General features: G+C 44.0%; 1 protein-coding gene across 1 annotated transcript in view; it reads left to right on the top strand.

Moving 5' to 3' along the window:
* The window catches only part of arid3c (AT rich interactive domain 3C (BRIGHT-like)), a gene marked incomplete at its 3' end in the record, with an annotated part of 126,393 nt that overhangs the window by 76,103 nt on the left and 31,632 nt on the right, over positions 1 to 18,658 (top strand). Inside the window, exon 3 of the mRNA XM_080738797.1 lies at positions 12,146 to 12,218. Within this exon, the coding sequence (XP_080594923.1) occupies positions 12,146 to 12,218 (73 nt within the window). The remainder of the gene's footprint in view (positions 1 to 12,145; positions 12,219 to 18,658) is intronic.

Below are 18,658 nucleotides of genomic sequence, written 5' to 3'. Positions count from 1 at the left end.
GAATCGACGTTATATAAGAAATAACTGCTCAGAATCGACTCTCTTGGTATAGGCACTGCAACCAACACACCAACATAGCCAGCACAAAATATATGCTTATCAACAACTGATAAATATATAAATGTATGCTTATCAACAACTGATACATATATAAATGTATGCTTAACAACACTGATAAATATATAAATGTATGCTTATCAACAACTGATAAATATCGTCTATACTGCTAGAAATATGGAGATTTCCAATACTTGTACTTCTACTCCACTACATCTCGGATCCACGTTTTCGGTTAAAACCGTCCCCTCCTCTGGGGGGAGGTTTGGGGTCAATCCGTCCATCCTCTGGGGGAGGTTTGGGTCAAACCGTCCCCATCCTCCTGGGGGGGAGGTTTGGCGGTGGCCAGGAGGAGCTAAATGGTATACGGTTCAGATCTGGAGAGCTATCAACTGTAAAACCCCTTCTTGTCACTTTGCAGCAGCTCTGCTGCTAAAGCTAAAGCCCCCCCTTTTATATCGCAGCTGTCGGGATGCAACCTCCTATGTCCTGAGCTGGTACTTTTCAGACAATGGATGGGGGGGGCTGTGTTCCCATTGGATCCAATGTAGTTATCATTTTAGCCACAAGCTCTTGTATAGACTTTGCATTGTTTCAATATTCCTAAAAAACACAGACAGAATCAAGCATTTTGCGAAATGTTTCAAACATAGCCGGCCGGTAAGCTCAAGCTCACGACACGGTGCGGTGCGACGAGCTGCGGGCTTGTGGATCGATTATTTTCGCTTACCTTTGTGGGACACTGCAGCGCGACGGAGAAGGGCATTATTTTATGACATAAAAACGTTGAAATACTGTATGGAGAAACGAGGTTTACTTTCCGCTTGACGGCCGCGATGTGCAGTGCGTGTGTGTGTGCGTGCGTGTGTGCGTGCGTGTGTGTGAGGAGGGGATTTATAAAATGGAGGCCGGCCGTTTGGATTAGGCTCATGTTTGCGTCGTCTGCTCCCAAATGATTCATGAGATGACAGGGAATATAAGATCATGTGCAATCCCCCTCCGGGGTGGGTGGGCCTCAGAACAGTCCAGGCAGCCCTTCCCCATTATGCCCCCCCCCGCCATTAAGAGGGGGGCGTGGTTTTGAGGTTGGGTTTAGGCACAGTGTTTGTGAGGTTAAGGTTATGTCTAGGCATAACTGAAAACTGAAATTTCCCCTTGGGATTAGCTAGGTATGTAAAGTAAAGGTTAGGTTTAGACATAGTTCTTGTGAGGTTAGGTTTAGGCATATAACCACCATGCTCACCTGGTTGAAACACACGGGTTAAAGCCAAAAAAGAGAGACATTTATTTTGCAGCACACACCAATATTTGGGGTGTTTCCCTGAAGTTCTGAACTGCCTTCACTGAATGTGTGTGTGCCAAACCAGTCCTTCATTTTACAGAAGTATCTTCTGAATTCTGTTGTATTCTATTGCTAGTCTGGCCAATTCAAAGACTCATATTTTGAAATTGTAACTGCTTTTTTAGTTTGGAGATCACTTGACTATAGCGTTTTGACGACTTTGTCATTCACGCTGCTGCCATCGCTACACCTCCCTCCTCCTTATTCATTTATTGTTTTGCGGATCTGCACTGATCTCAGAAATAGCCCCTATGATGGAATCCTCAAGACTGAAATCAGTCCCTCCCCCAGGACTGAGAACTTTAAGCCCTGCGAAACACCAAAGAAGGTGGGAGTCCTTTCTCCCTCTTGAGGCGCATTCATTCATGAAGAAAAACACACGAGAACATACAGGTTTCGAATCCGACCCTCCTCTCTCTCTCTCTCTCTCTCTCTCTCTCTCTCTCTCTCTCTCCTCTCTCTCTCTCTGCCCTGGGGTTTCTGACGTCTGAAGCCATAAAATAAAAAATGCACCCCTAGATAAATCTTTCATATGAGGAATCCTCACTCCTCCGGTGTGCGGAATCAGACACTGAAGCCGGTTAAATCCCCCCCCCCCCCCCCCCCCCCCCCCCCCCCCCCCCCCGGCGGTGGCAGTGGCCACTATAAATATACCACTTGATTTCTGTCACTGCCATTTACATGTCCCGCATCAGCAGTTTAATAGGATCACGTAGCCTGGGCTACGTGATACACACACACACACACACACACACACACACACACACACACACACACACACACATACACACACACAGACAACACACACACACACACACACACACACATGGAAACTGACACGTACTCAGTGTAATCAGTGTGTATTAGGATTAGGCGTTGGGAGGTTATAGGTTTAGGGGTCAGGAGTTATGCCAGACTTATACATGGCGTGTTGCCGGCCGAATATAGCTGATCTACAAGCGCTCTGACTGTGAAGATAGCTGATCTACAAGTGCTCTGACTGTGAAGATAGCTGATCTACAAGTGCTCTGACTGTGAAGATAGCTGATCTACAAGCGCTCTGACTGCTCTGAGTTGTGAGCCGCGCATGGTTTGTCTTTAGAGTTATGGGCAGTGGTGTAAAAATAACTAAGTACATTTTACACAAATGAGTATAACTTTGAGGTACTTTTACTTTACTGGAGCATTTGTAATTTGTCTACACTTTTACTTCTACTCTCAGCGGCAAATATTTTTCTCTTTTACTCCACTACAATTATGTGTAAATTGTGTACTAGTTACTTTGCAGATATACATTATTACATTAGAAAACATACATTAAACACATTAGCCCTATTTCATACCTAAGCTATTTGAAAATAGCTGATCTACAAGCTCACAACACATCACGAGTATGTCTACCATTGCAGTACTTTTTCCACCACTGATGATAGGAATACAAATGGCAATAGTTATGGCCGACAAATATGTACGTTTGCGTGTGTGTGTGAGTGTGTGTGTGTGTGTGTGTGTGTGTGTGTGTGTGTGTGTGTGTGTGTGTGTGTGTGTGTGGTGCGCGTGCGTGCATGCACATTGTAGGCTATTACTACACTATCCTATTGTAAACTACTGTAACTCTGTAATTTCATGAAAACTGTCCACACAATGTCTATTTCTAAATTCTATTGTACTATATTTTGGCCCTCACAAGTACACGCACGCACACACACACACACACACACACACACACACACACACACACACACACACACACACATACACACACACACACACACGGCCCATACTTGCATGCACGCGTGCCTTTGGATGTGTGCGACTGAGTGTACTTGCATACGTGTCCCCCTTTTCCTCCGCTGTGTGTGTGTGTGTATGTATGCAATATGCATGTTTGTGTGTGTGTGTGTGTGTGTGTGTGTGTGTGTGTGTGTGTGCGTGCACGCTCCTCTCCACGGCGCGCTGCCCCCCTAGTAAAACAACACTTAGCCCTGCCGATAGGCGGTCAAGCGGCTGCCACTTAATCCAGCCATCAGGCCGAGTAGCCCCGCGCAAATCCCATCAGCTCCCGGGAGCACACATCAGCTCTTCATATTAGCTTACACATCTCATTATGTCAGCGCTGTGTGCTCCCGCCCGCCCAGTGTGTGTGTGTGTGTGCAGGGGTGTCGCACCAAATTCTGGGCCCTGGGTACGAGGATTCACTGTGGGCCCCACATTGGGAACGCATTATTATTACGCATTATTTTGTGCTATTGAGAAATAGCAGATATACAAGCTCACAGCGCGGCACCGAGTGCCGCGCTGCGAGCTTGTAGATCTGCTATTTTTGAAAAATCGTGAAAATGTCCTTGAGGTTTTTTGAAAAACCTATGTTTCTATATCAGTGGTGCTCAAACCATTTCATGTGAAGGACCCCCCAAAATGATATGTATTTGGCCACAGGAACCTCATCACGAAGTATTTCGTTCAGGGACCACCACAGAAGCAAATCTGAGTTAACAAATGTTCGCTTAAAAAAATACATGTATTCAATGATTTGCACACATTTTCACGACTTTTCAACTTGGTGCCGCGCTGTAAGCTTGTATATCTGCTATTTTTCAATAGGCCGGCCTAGTTAAAGCACAAAATAATTAAGGCCCCTCCACCTTGGGCCCTAGCTAACTCAGTCCCACTCCCCCCCCTGTGACGCCCCTGTGTGTGTGTGTGAAGGAGTTAAAAGAGTGGGGAAGTGAGTGGCGCGCTGTTACCGCTGGCACGGCGCCATTTGGACGGGTGCCAACATGACCGGGCTCGCTGCAGCCTTGTTCTAATTAACTCTTGGTCCCCTCGTGCTAGTGAGATCTGTCTCTCTCTCTCTCTCCTCCTCTCTTACACACACACACACACACACACACACACACACACACACACACACACACACGCACACGCACACACACGCACACCCTCACAGGCATGCATTTTTCACAGTAGCAGCAGGACACTTGAGCACACACTTAACTGCTGCGTATGGAGACACACACACACCATATGCACACACATGCACACACACACACACACACACGCACACGCACATGTCGTACACATGCTAAACCTATACTCGCTGTCAGTGTTTACCACAAAATACCACCACCGCCACCGGTGAATACAAATGGACGTCATTTTAGAAAGTGACATTAATGCGCTCTGTCAGCACCGCACGTAGAGGAGGGAGACGAACGTCACGTTCTGAATGCCCTCCTGCTGGGCTGAGTATTTTTATTTATTTTTTGCTCATGATCTTTTCTGTTAAAATGTTGTAATTCATGCTAATGTGTCTTTTCAGACACGTAACCACTTACACCCTTGCTTTGAGCTTTGGCTCTGTACTTGGTCTGCTCTTTTATTTATTTATTTTTTACCACCAATGGCACCTACATCAAACCGAAACAGACAAGCTACGAGCTTGTAGATCTGCTATTTTTGGGGGAATGTTCCCTCAGAATAGGGATTCAAAACCTAAAAAACTAAAAATATAATTTGTTGTCTCAGAGATATAAATGCCATTAAATGGGGGTCCGTAGCCTAATGCATGTCAAACTCGGGGTCATTGGAATTATAATGGTTGGAAATCACTGCTAGAGCCGTAAAAACATTCTTCTCTTCTGGGGGGATGATAAGTGTCAACTCGGGGGTCCTCCTCGACATGAAGAAGTTTGAGAACCATATTATTTTCATATTTTCGGGACACCCGATCTAAAACAGCTCCATCTTGGAAGCTGAAAAAAGTTGCATCAGACACTTGAGGCCCGGGGCGAGAGAGAGAGAGAGACGGATTTTTCAAGTTCAACGTCAACAGTGAGTGTGTGTGTGTGGGGGGGGGGGGGCTTCCCTCAGGTGACCCTGCCCCAAAACCATGGCGAGGTAAAACAAAATAAAGCTCACCAGCGCCTGCAGGTTCATCTGAACCCAGAGTCCTCTGTTCTGTAGAGCTCATTTATACTGACACACTGAACCCAGAGTCCTCTGTTCTGTAGAGCTCATTTATACTGACACACTGAACCCAGAGTCCTCTGTTCTGTTTAGAGCTCATTTATACTGACACACTGAACCCAGAGTCCTCTGTTCTGTAGAGCTCATTTATACTGACACACTGAACCCAGAGTCCTCTGTTCTGTAGAGCTCATTTATACTGACACACTGAACCCAGAGTCCTCTGTTCTGTAGAGCTCATTTATACTGACACACTGAACCCAGAGTCCTCTGTTCTGTTTAGAGCTCATTTATACTGACACACTGAACCCAGAGTCCTCTGTTCTGTAGAGCTCATTTATACTGACACACTGAACCCAGAGTCCTCTGTTCTGTAGAGCTCATTTATACTGACACACTGAACCCAGAGTCCTCTGTTCTGTAGAGCTCATTTATACTGACACACTGAACCCAGAGTCCTCTGTTCTGTAGAGCTCATTTATACTGACACACTGAACCCAGAGTCCTCTGTTCTGTAGAGCTCATTTATACTGACACACTGAACCCAGAGTCCTCTGTTCTGTAGAGCTCATTTATACTGACACACTGAACCCAGAGTCCTCTGTTCTGTAGAGCTCATTTATACTGACACACTGAACCCAGAGTCCTCTGTTCTGTAGAGCTCATTATACTGACACACTGAACCCAGAGTCCTCTGTTCTGTAGAGCTCATTTATACTGACACACTGAACCCAGAGTCCTCTGTTCTGTAGAGCTCATTTATACAGACACACTGAACCCAGAGTCCTCTGTTCTGTAGAGCTCATTTATACTGACACACTGAACCCAGAGTCCTCTGTTCTGTAGAGCTCATTTATACAGACACACTGAACCCAGAGTCCTCTGTTCTGTAGAGCTCATTTATACTGACACACTGAACCCAGAGTCCTCTGTTCTGTAGAGCTCATTTATACTGACACACTGAACCCAGAGTCCTCTGTTCTGTAGAGCTCATTTATACTGACACACTGAACCCAGAGTCCTCTGTTCTGTAGAGCTCATTTATACTGACACACTGAACCCAGAGTCCTCTGTTCTGTAGAGCTCATTTATACTGACACACTGAACCAGAGTCCTCTGTTCTGTAGAGCTCATTTATACTGACACACTGAACCCAGAGTCCTCTGTTCTGTAGAGCTCATTTATACTGACACACTGAACCCAGAGTCCTCTGTTCTGTAGAGCTCATTTATACTGACACACTGAACCCAGAGTCCTCTGTTCTGTAGAGCTCATTTATACTGACACACTGAACCCAGAGTCCTCTGTTCTGTAGAGCTCATTTATACTGACACACTGAGAGCAGGGACGTGCAGAGAATGTTAGAGAGGCAGAGGCTGACTTTTCTAAAAGGGCCTTTTGGTGGAAATATTGACAATAGCAGACCTCCAAGCTCACAGGTCGGCGACTTTCAGCACTTGATACCACACTAAACTAAGCATAATCAAGTCAATACTGGAGATGTGGCATGGATTTCTACACGAGAGAGGGCAATTATTATGCTGCGTTCAAGTTCAGGAGAGTTTGGACAAGGCAATTCTCTTTAATGCTGCCTTCAGGTATATGGCATGGAAAGAGGGCTTTGCATTGCTTTCACCAAAGTGAAAACTGCATTCATGGTCTGGAGAGGGCACTTTTTACAGACGAGTAAAAGGGCAGGGGCTCAAGCCCCCTTTGATGTCTATGTGTGCACATACCTGACAGAGAGAGAGAAAGGGGGGGGGGGGGGGGGGGGGGACATAACAAATGGGGTCTGGAACGGTGTTTGGATAGACAGGAATGCTGCCGGGTTACTTTCTTACCTTAACACCCCCCCTTTTTTTCACCCTTCATTTGAACAGCCTGTAAAAGAAAGAAAGAAAAAGAATCGTCTTGACATTAAGTGTTGCGTAAAGGAAAAGGTCTTCCACTCTATAATTATAAAGAGATGCGGTTTAAAACATTGTGCTAAAAGTCAAGTAGGTGACTGAGTGTGGCAGAGTTCACGTCACAGCTGTGTAACACAGACTGGCGAACGAATCGAACGATAAACAGTAGATATGGTTAACAGAACTGTAAAACAAACGCTTCCCTGGTGGGACAATATTTTATTAGAGTTAGAGATTGATTCTGACTCTGCTCTTAACCCCAGCACACAGCCACGTGTGTGGACAGACATGTCACCATTTAGGAGTGTTAGAGTGTTTTTTTTTTTTATGTGGAAATGAGTTTTAAACAAACACATTATGAATGTGAAATTTGTTTTGGAAAAATATCACCACCAGCTCCCCTTTTAAATGAATAAAAGACAGATATTGTGAAACAGCTCCCCCTACTGAGATGCAAGCAGCATGGCGGGCTTCATGTGGCTCTATCGACAGAGAAGACACTGACTGAATGAGCTGCTTCGTAGAATGAACCGTGTGTGTGCGTGCGTGCGTGCGTGCGTGCGTGACTCTGGTTTTCATACAACACCACACTGATACAGTCATGACAACTAAGATTAAAAAAAAGCAAAGACAAAACAAATGCAAACAATAGTTATTGCCTGATTTAATGAACATACATCGCTACTTTCACTTAAGTAAAACAAAATTCTAAGCACTTTATAGTTTATACTAACACTGTTAACATTATAGACCAGGGGTCTTCAACGTTTTCAGGCCAAGGACCCCTTAGTTGAGAGAGAGATTAAGCAGGGACCCCCACAACCTCTTCATAGATTCCATATAGTTTCATTGTTTGACAGCACAATCATTAGCGTATTTTGGATTCATGTCAATTTGTGTTTTCAGATATTTAACCACTTGAGCCGTCATACCTAATAAACTTGACCTTTTACTCTGTACTTAGTCTGCTCTTTTTCCCCTCTACACCAAACCTCTTTGCTAAAAATAGCCGATCTACAAGCTCACAACGCCTCGCAGCTGAGCTTGTAGATCTGCTATTTTTGGCTACAGTTCTCAAAATATGGACACTAGGGTTCAAGTTGTTAACATAAAAAGGATTGGAAGATTTGGAGGTGCCCCTGTTGAAGACGCCTGTTATAGACTGCTAAAAGGCTTTAATGAATGAACAGCAGTAGTAATAGTATCATGGTATTCACACAGAAGCAGTTGTAATGGTACCATGGTATTCACACAGAAACATGTCGATGTGGATTGGAACGGCGGTGGGACTCACGCCGTGACTTGTCCACAGGAGCGAGGGAGGGAGCCAATCGTTGACCGCGGCGACGGAAATGACAAATCTGTGTGACAAGAAGGGGACATTCATTTAAGTGGCATTTAAGTCATTCCATGGCTTAGTTTTAGCTCTGTATGTTAGAAATGTTTGAAGTGGTTCAAGTCTTTTCTACTTGGGAGTGACATGGGTTCCATGTCCATGTCCGTGTGTGCCTGCCTCCACAGTGAAAGAAGATCAGTCCTTGCAAATTTAATAGAGCGTGTTTACACGTTTAGCTTCTACGGTTGATGTCGGGTTTTTGGTTACGCAGGAGTGGAGCTGGAGGCCAGAAAACTAAAAAGAACTGGTCCTGTGCCCGGGGGTGTCCCATGAGGGATTGAATGTAGGAGTCTCAGAAGTAATGTTGGAGAACCCAGACCGTTGCCCGTTGGGCCGATATAGTCACCATCGATGGCCAGTTGTGCAATACCCGTTGTATCCGTCTGTCTGGCTGGCACTCTTTTATGACCATATATGGTGTTCCGTGTCCAGGCCAGTCTGTGATGTCATCTCTAAGTTTGGGCACTGTAGTGATGTCAGTGATGTCAGTCAGTGATGTCATTTGGGCATTGTTACCTATACTATCTATACATAGTATCAGTGATCTCAGCATAATATATTCACACTCCCATGAAGCCACCAAATGGACCCTTACGGGTTTCACTTCACGCTCTCAGAAGTTGAATTGTTCAAAATCTATCTGCTTTAGGCCTATTTAATTTACAAGTCTGCACAATTAGAGAATGTGGAAGAATTGTTATTTATCAACATTTAGCTGTTATCTCTATATGGTACCACATCAACAGTATGGGATTGTGCACAAATAATAAGTTTTGGGTCTGAGAGGCTAAATTGTGTGTGTGTGTGTGTGTGTGTGTGTGTGTGTGTGTGTGTGTGTGTGTGTGTGTGTGTGTGTGTGTGTGTGTGTGTGTGTGTGTGTGTGTGTGTGTGTGTGTGTGTGTGTGTGTGTGTGTGTGTGTGTGTGTGTGTGTGTGTGTGTGTGTGCGCGCGCGCTCGTGCGCGTGCGCTCGTGTGCAGGCCTTCGGGGCGAGGCGAGGAGGCACGGGTCGATGTGGGAGGCATTGTGTCGCCTTGCCTGCCGGTGCATCTCCAGCACTTAGCATTATTTGTGCCATCGCCCGCTCTTCCTTTACCTTTCAATAGTGTGGACCCCCCACTGAGAGACTGCACCTCACCCCCCCACCCTAACCCCCACTGCTCTGTCAATCTCTCTGACTGTGTCACTCTGTCAATCCCTCTCTCTGTGTCAATCTCTGTCTGTCTGTCTCTCTCCAATGTTGTTTTTGAACACCTGAGAGCAACCAAACATAAAATTACTCTCTTCTCCACTAGTCCCTCCCTAATGTTTTAGTCTAGTTTTTATTTTGTTGACGAAATTGTCAATATATTTAGTCTTAGTTTTAGTCATCACAGCTTAGTTTTTATTTCGTTTTTATTTCGTTTTCGTCAGTGAAAAAAACGCAGTTGACAAACATTTTTCGTCATCGTTTTAGTCGACGAAATCAACAATGTCTCTCTCACACACACACACACACACACACACACACACACACACACACACACACATACATACACACACACACACACAAACTGGGTGACAAACCGCGGTAATACACAGCTAAATGATCATATATTACCGGGGTGGGGGTGGGGGTGGGGTGGGTGTTCATGGTGCGTGGGTGCCCCGCTGGTTCAGAAGGTCATCCCAGTGTCTTCAGCCCATCGATCGGCTCGGGGGGTCGGGGGGGTGGGGGTCTTAACACAAGCCCCCAGACCCTTATTGAAAGCTGGAGCGTCGTGGCCACTATAAGAACATTATTTCCATCATCTGTGTGTTGTTGTCTACATTCTAAAAGCCTCTCTTTGAGTCCATGGCCTCCAGGCTGAATAGAGTCATAGAGTGATGGAAATGCCAATAGGACGCTATTAGGAGCGCTAAAATATACCTGCCGCCGCTCTATATACAGAATTACAGATCAATCTAAAATAATTTAATATTGTTTACATTTTCATGAAACTTTCATATGTTCTAGACAGGGAGATACATTGCACATGTCATACAGTGAATTATTCCAAACCTTTTTTTGTTAAAATGTTTTTTTTAATGACATACAGCTCATGAATATCAAAAGTCCGTATTTCAAAATATTACAATATTACACGAGACCACTCATAACATGGATTTATAATAGAGAAATGTCAACCTTCTGAAGTCAGAGTTGCTTGAAGTCCAGTGGGAAGTTTCCGCAGTCAGTTATGATTTGGGGTGCTAGGGCATCTGCAATGCTTTTTTACACAATATTCTATTTTCTTTTTTTAGATCTGTATAAGGAGTAGGGCATTCACGAATAGTGATTTTTAGTATTCGAATTATTCAACCTCAAAGTATTCGAATAGTTGAATATTCGACAGGACTGGCCAAACTGTCAAATATTAAGTAAGCAAGAGGCGAACATTGTGAAAATAGCAGATCTACATGCTCACAACACCTTGCAACGCGAGGCGTTGTGAGCATGTAGATTTGCTATTTTCACAATATTTATCTGCGGAACCGAGTCACATTAAATGTAATACCTACAATTAAGTGCTTGTCAGGGTGGGGGTCCCTAGTTCAAATATGTTTATTTTGGGGGTCAGGGCCTAAAAAGGTTTGAGAACCCCTGGTATAGAGCATTAACAAATTCATCCACCAGGGGCATTGAGAACTCATTCGTATGACTTCCTATCTAGCCAAGTTTTATAAACTATATATTTTTAAAGAGAAAAAAAAACGAATATTCGACTTCGGTGAACAACGTCGAATAGTGACTTTGATATTCGAATATTCGAATATTTGGTGAATGCCCTAATAAGGAGTCCGGGTCACCTGGTGCAGTGGTTCTGAAGCTCATCAGTCGGGACCCATTTGAGGGTCACTGACACATTTTTATGGGTCAAGGGACAAGGACGAAATGTGATGTCACAATGTGATGTCACAACAATGTGATGTCATAGGTCAGCTAATAGACATTGAGGCGTTACCCACTGACGTTACTGACAATATGTGTTGGTTTTCATAGTTAACTGCGACCTACAGTCGCAATGATTGGTATGATTATTATTGTTTTAGAAAGCAAACTGAGACAGTCTGAGTCTTAGGAGTCTGACAGATGTTTATCTCTCTCCCTGTCTGTGTGAAATCTATTTGTGCCTCATTGCTCCCAGTGCATTTCCCTCGTATTGTTCTGACTGCATTTCGTCAGGTGAAAACCGCGTAAGTCCGAAAACCGTTACTTTTCAGGAAAGAAAGGGGGTGTGTGTTCCAATGGAATCCAGTGTAGTTATTATTGAGTCACAAGCTCTTTTTAATAGTACTTTTCATTGGTTCAATGTTCATAAAACCTCAGACACATTTAACCACTTTAACTTTCACTTGATTTCTTTGGTTGTAGCGATTTGTTGTTGTTTTAACGATGAGGAGAAACAACGATAGAGGCATCAATACTGACGTCATTTCTCTCTGTGTCTCTGCAGTTGTATGAATTGGACGACGACGAGAAGCGCAAGGAGTTTCTGGACGACCTGTTCAGCTTCATGCAGAAGAGAGGTGAGTGACCAACGACCAAACATTTAAAATCCTGAAAAACCTTAATATGCCCTCTTTAGAGGGGTCATCTGCATACTGGCATGTGGTGGACATTTTTGTCCAAAGTGTCATAGTAAATCGGTGTCATACATTAAAACCTGGAGACTTGACATTCAGGAACTGGGTCTTACAGTGGGTCTTACAAAATAAGAACATTATAATGGTGTGTAAAAAAGAAAATCTATAATTTGCCATGCATGGACAAGACCAAGTCTTTGCCACGTTTCATTTTAGAACCTGCCTCAGGTCTAGATGGGTTGTGTTTATAAGACAAGATGAATTGAAACGGTTTCTGAAAGCTTGGAAGTGTCTGAAATCAAAAACAAGGACATTACGCTTGAATAATGTTCTTGTTATGGTTAAGAACGTGGGAATGGTGAAGACACGGAGCCTGCAAACCTGTGAGCGCTCCAACAATAGCAGAATGTGCCGGTGTGTTTTTAGAAAGAGCCCTTCGGACAGGGGATGGAGTTGTGATAGGACGCCGTTGGGTTTCCTGTCCCCCCGTTCTCTCAGACGTAGGAGGGGCGTTTCGATACGGTGACAATGTCATCAGGACAATGTCACCATGGACGACACAGAACAGCGCCACAGATAGGCTTCATTGTTTATTGCAGTGGTTTTTCATATCAAGAACCATTATTTATTTATTTCTTCCGCATTTGAGTCACGGACCACCATTTGGATGAGATGTTGCCACAATTTCATGATGTATTGATAAGGGGTGGGCAATATAATCGATATGGCAATACATTGCGATAGTTTATTTGCCAATACTGTATCGATACTTCAGGCCGTAGTATCGCGATACTACTACACTCCGCTGCCTCTAGATGTCACTGTACTATTAGTAGCTACTTCCCCTTCCCTCGGTTCAGTGAGGGAGGTCTCTCGAGAAAATGGCTGCAAACGACGAAAAAAACATTAGAGCTGCGCCTTCAGCTTTTAAAGCTGATATATCGCAATAGTATCGTATCGCAAAGATTCGCAATATATCGTGATACTATTGCATTGTGACCCGCGTATCGTGATACGTATTGAATCGCGAGATTCTTGCCAATATCCACCCCTAGTATTGATGGTACCATAGAAGAGACAACATACAAACGTTGAGCAAAATAACGATTCTTTTACATTCTCTAATTGCGTAGACTTCTTGTAAATGAAGTAATGCAGATGTTTAACAATAATTTAGCACTCAAGAGTGAGTCACATATTTATTTATAAGGGTCCATTTGGTTACCAACTCTCTATCATTTAGCTGGGGACCACCTGGAACCTCCTCAAGGACCACTGGTTGAGAACCACTGGTTTATTGGCATGGACACTTGTGATCCCCCTATACGGTATTCCTCCCAGGATGATCATTGCAGGCTTTTCTCTCCTGGTTGGATGGAATCCGTGACCCAGCTGGACATGTGTTTTCTGTCTATTAAAGTGGTGGAGAGAGAGAGAGAGGGGGCAGAGCCCTTGTTAACTGGACAAACACTCTGGCCAATGTTGGCTTTCAGCTGGTATAAAATAGAGCCGACCCCAGTCAACTAACTATCAGTTTACCAAGTATAGAGGGATCGAGAGGTTAAACCCAGATGTACTTACTGTGCGTGCGTGCGTGCGTGCGACCTGTGATCGCTGTTGTCGGGTGGAAACCTTGTATGTCCAAAACCGTTAGTTTATTTATCATTTTAAAAATGATGTAAAATAGTCTACAAGCACAAAACGCCTCGCATCACGAGGCGTTGTTTGCTTGTAGATCAGGTTTGTGCGACAGTCTTGTGTGATGATGAAGCAGGGCTTTACTTTACGAAAAAACATACAAATTTGAAACTTGGAGATACAAGGTTTCTGCCCGACAGTGAAAATATACTGTACTGTAGCTCTACTCGCACACACACATAAGTATCACTTTAGGCAGAAGAATGATCACACACAGTACAACAGAAACTACGTGTTGTATCGGTGGTGGGCGGGCGTTCATTTATAGCCTCCCCGTCTAGTGTCTATACATAAATGCTTTCGTGCAACTATAGTTTTTTTTTTCCTCAGATGGGGTTTTATAACCGTCCATTTATGGGTGTTTTTTTTATAAGGAACGAAGGCCGGCGAGGAGGGAGGAGGAAGCACGGAGGCCAGTCAGTGTCCTGGCATTCACTGACCCTGAGCCCCAGTGAATTCCCTGGCCTTTTATTAGGCCACCATCACACTGGCCTTCCCATAGTGCTGTGGGGTTTGGGGCGGCTACAGGCAGGGGCCCCTGTTTTATTGGGGAAATAGAGCCGGGGGGAGGGGAGTGGGGGGGGACTTACATAATATGAGGAAGTGAGACGCCCGTGAGAGAAAGAAAGAGCACAGCTTCTTCTACCGAACGCATACACGCACGCACGCATGCACACGCGCGCACGCACGCACGCACGCACACACACACACACACACACACACACACAATGTCTGCTGCTATTTTGAGAACACAGAGGACTTGTTGCGTGCCATCGCCTTCGTTGTTGTTTGGTTTGATTTTGTGTCGTGGGTTCTTTACAGAAAGAGCCGCGGCTAAATTTGTCGTGTCTGTGATTGTATCTTTTGTTTTATCCGCACCTGACTGTTTTTGAGGCACACAAAACGCGTGCAGACATCAAGAGTTACGGGCGTGTGTCCGAAAATGCGTTTCCTTAACCATTTTCAACGTGGTGTCTATAAGATAATAGATCTGCAAGCTCACTGCGCAGCACAATGCTTGGTGAGCTTGTGGAAGCAAAAAGGTTTTGTTTTGTTCAACAACTCCATATTGTTTTTTGATTGATTGAAGAATTTATTAGAAGTTTGCAATAGAAAAAAGTACAGTTTCATGACAGTACAAATCACTGGTACAAGGTCAACTAAAAGGAGATCCTAGAAAGCCAAGGCTTATTTCCACAGCAACCACACTTTAAGTATCTCATATAACATTGAAGGACAGACGGGTAGAACATAGTACTTTATCTAGGATAATATCAGTTTCAAAAGCATAACATCAAATACAAAGGCAGAAAAAGAGAAAAGGGGGGGGGGGGGCATGGGGGCTTAGTCTTTTTACAAGTCACAGGTAGCAGCTGTCTGAAGGTGACTTTTCATACCAATTTTGAAGGAGGCTAGGGATTTGCTCTCCTTTTGCTCTCCTTTGTGATAGTAATCGTTGCTGTATAAACTTTGTAGCAATGATTACTATCACACAAACACACTATAGGTTTGTTCAGTAACAGGAGACTCCCAGTCTACAGACAATACATTCCCAGGTGGGTCATCAATGTCTTCCAATGAGGACAGAGAACCCATTATTTTATATTGTTCCAATGTATTTTCAGCTAGAGGGGGAGGGGGGTGTCTATAGTCTATAGCAATACTATCACAATATAGAGCTATTAACCGAAAAACACCTCCTTTAAGCGCTTTATATTATATGTCTCACAATACATGGATGGGCCTTTGGTGTTGGGCAAGCGCTCTGATGTCTTAGTGCAGTGCACAGTGTCCCCACGTGATTTTGGACTTGTAAGACATTTTTAAGACCTAGAAAAATAAATGAAATAAATGTTAAAAAAGACAATAGCTGCATCAAAATATACAAAACTGGCCAAGCCAAATTGTCAAATTGTTGTCTATTTTCACAAAATTCATCTGAACTGAGTCAAACTAAATGTAATTGATTGATTGATTGAATATTTTATTGGACAAAAATCGGGAACAGTATTAAGTATAGTCAATACAATAAAAGATGTAGTACAGTACAAGTACGGTTAAACACCCTGCCTAAAAGGAACATCCCAAATAAGTCCTTTTACGGTCTTGTTTACGTCAGAAGTCCTTGGTATTCAGTTCATGGACATAACAAATATTGCAAGCAAAGAAAACATTCAGATGCAGTTATAATGCTACAATTCAAATTGCTTATAAGGGGAGGGGGGGGGGGTCCCCCAGTTCAGGGGGGGGGGCACTGTGTTAGAGCAACAGGAAGCAGTCCATGAGCTAATGATATAGTAGTTTGGCGCTGGTCAATGGGGTCTAGAGACATTATGGATTGTTGTCCAGGCCTTCAATTAGCCATTGATTTTGGACTTAACGCTGGGAACCGTCATATCTGGTACTCCTGTTCCCTCTCTCACCAGAGAGAGAGAGAGAGAGAGAGAGAGAGAGAGAGAGAGAGAGAGAGAGAGAGAGAGAGAGAGAGAGAGAGGGAGGGAGGGAGGGAGAGAGAGAGTGGGGAGAGCATGCCATCAATTTTTCCACAAAACCACCCACCGTCATTTTATTTATTTTGTTTCTCTTTTTCGTCACTGTGAGAAACCTTGTATCTCCATAATTGATATAAAAACAACAACAACAACAAGGCAACATTGAGTGCACAACAGGGAGTTCATTCCACATGTTATATGTTTTAGAGAGGGTTCTGTCAGCATCCCTGTGTTAGCTGATCTGAATGAACGGGTGGGGTTGTAGTGTCCGATCATGTTTTGGAGGTACCATACCTTTGGCTGCTTTGAAGGCCAGCATCAGTGTTTTGAATTTAGGCTGGGTGAAGACCAATTGTGCCGTGGCATTTTGGATCAGTTGAAGAGGCTTAAGTGCACATGCCGGGAGGCCAGTGAGGAGAGAGTTACAATAGTCAAGTTTTGATATGACTGGTGTCTGGATGAGGAGCTGGGCTGCCTCCTGGGTGAGGAAAGGTCTGATTCTACGCAAGTTATAGAGTCTGAACCTAGTAACCTACAGGACCGGGTGACTGATGCAGTGTGTGCCTTGAATGATAGCTGGCTGTCCAGGACCACACCAAGGTTTCTAGCAGTTGGAACCAAAGTCACCAAGCCGTTGTCTATGGAAATGTACGGTTGTTTCCTGTTGAGATTGGCACATTTCCTGGGGCAAGCTGCCCAGATGTCACACGGGTCTTCTTATTTTTTCACTCTCACAAAGCACCTGCAATGTAATGCATTTGAAACTACATTGCAGTGCACATCATGGGGTGATCACTGCTTGCCTCCTGTGAATTGTTTTATTTTAATTTGTGTTTATTTTCTGTTTATTTCATTGCTGAGTGAGGTCAGCAGACAAAGTGAAGTGAGTGAGATGAAAAAACCTGGGTGAAATGTGCCAATCTCAACAGGAAACATCGGTACGCATCCAACCTGTAAAATGGAAAAACAGATTTGCTATGAACAATGTTTGATTTCATCTATCTGAGGCTCGCATAGAACTTCCAAAACAATCTTCAATACAATAGAATTGTTAAAAAATAATAATAACTTGACCGCAGCTCTTTTCCACGTTTTGCTGCATTTTTGCCTGAGAGCTTATGTTGTCCTTTCCACACCTCTTGGACAGGAAGACATTCTTTTGGACGGAAGTCGTGGATTGTGGATTGCGAGGTTGAATCAGAATTCATTGCAACATAGAAAAAAGAAAGGGTGAATGAAGTCTGCAAGCGTGTCTACTCTCTCGCTATCATCTCCCTCATTATGTTCAAAACTGTAAAATATATATATATATAATAAAAAAAGCAAAAGTAGCAGAAGCTCAAAACGCTTGTAGATCTGCTACTTTTGATGCTTTTGTGTGTGATGTTTGTGTAGTATGATCAAGTATAGGGCGATGGGTAGGGCGAATTGCCTTGTCTAAACTCTCCTGAACATCATCCACGCATCTTATGTTGAAAGAACTGCCCTCTCTCTGTGTAGAAATCCATGCCGTTACGCCACATATCCAGTATTGACTCGATTATGCTTAGTTCAGTGTGGTATCAAGCACCGAAAATTGCTGACCTCCATGCTCACAAGAGAGAGCGTGGAGGTCTGCTATTTTCCATATATCCACCAAAAGGTCCTTTTAGAAATGTCAGCCCCTGCCACCCCTACATTCTCTGCACGTCCCTGCTTTGCTTTATCACCGGCTCTGAGCGCTGCCGTCCCCCCCATTGGCCTGCAGACACGCAGCCCCCCTTGAGCCCCTCTGCCCACCAACACCACTTGAAACAAATAGCTCTCATACAATAACAACGATTAGTCATCCACCTCAGTCAAGTTCAGACCTGAAGGGATGAAGTTTCTTGTGCTTTCAGCTTTAATCTGGTTGAACCCCCCCAAAAAATGACATTGCTGCGTTTTTTCTGAGTCTGACTGGCTTTCATTTGATTCTGTCCTTCTCCATAGTGTCATAAAATGGTAAATGGTGCATTTATATGGCGACTTTATCCAAAGCGCTTTATAGAGATTGTACATTACATTCACCCATTCACACACACATTCATACACCGATGGCGGAGGAAACCATGCAAGGCAACAACCTGCTCGCCGGGAGCAACTAGAAATCGAACTAGGAACCCTTCGGAAACCCCCCTTGTTCTAATGACGGTTTCTCTACCCCTGAGCCAC

This window comes from Nannobrachium achirus (assembly GCF_963921795.1).
Source record: "Nannobrachium achirus genome assembly, chromosome: 12".
NCBI classification, from domain to species: Eukaryota; Metazoa; Chordata; class Actinopteri; order Myctophiformes; family Myctophidae; genus Nannobrachium; species Nannobrachium achirus.
This window is presented reverse-complemented; position numbering and strand designations above follow the sequence as displayed.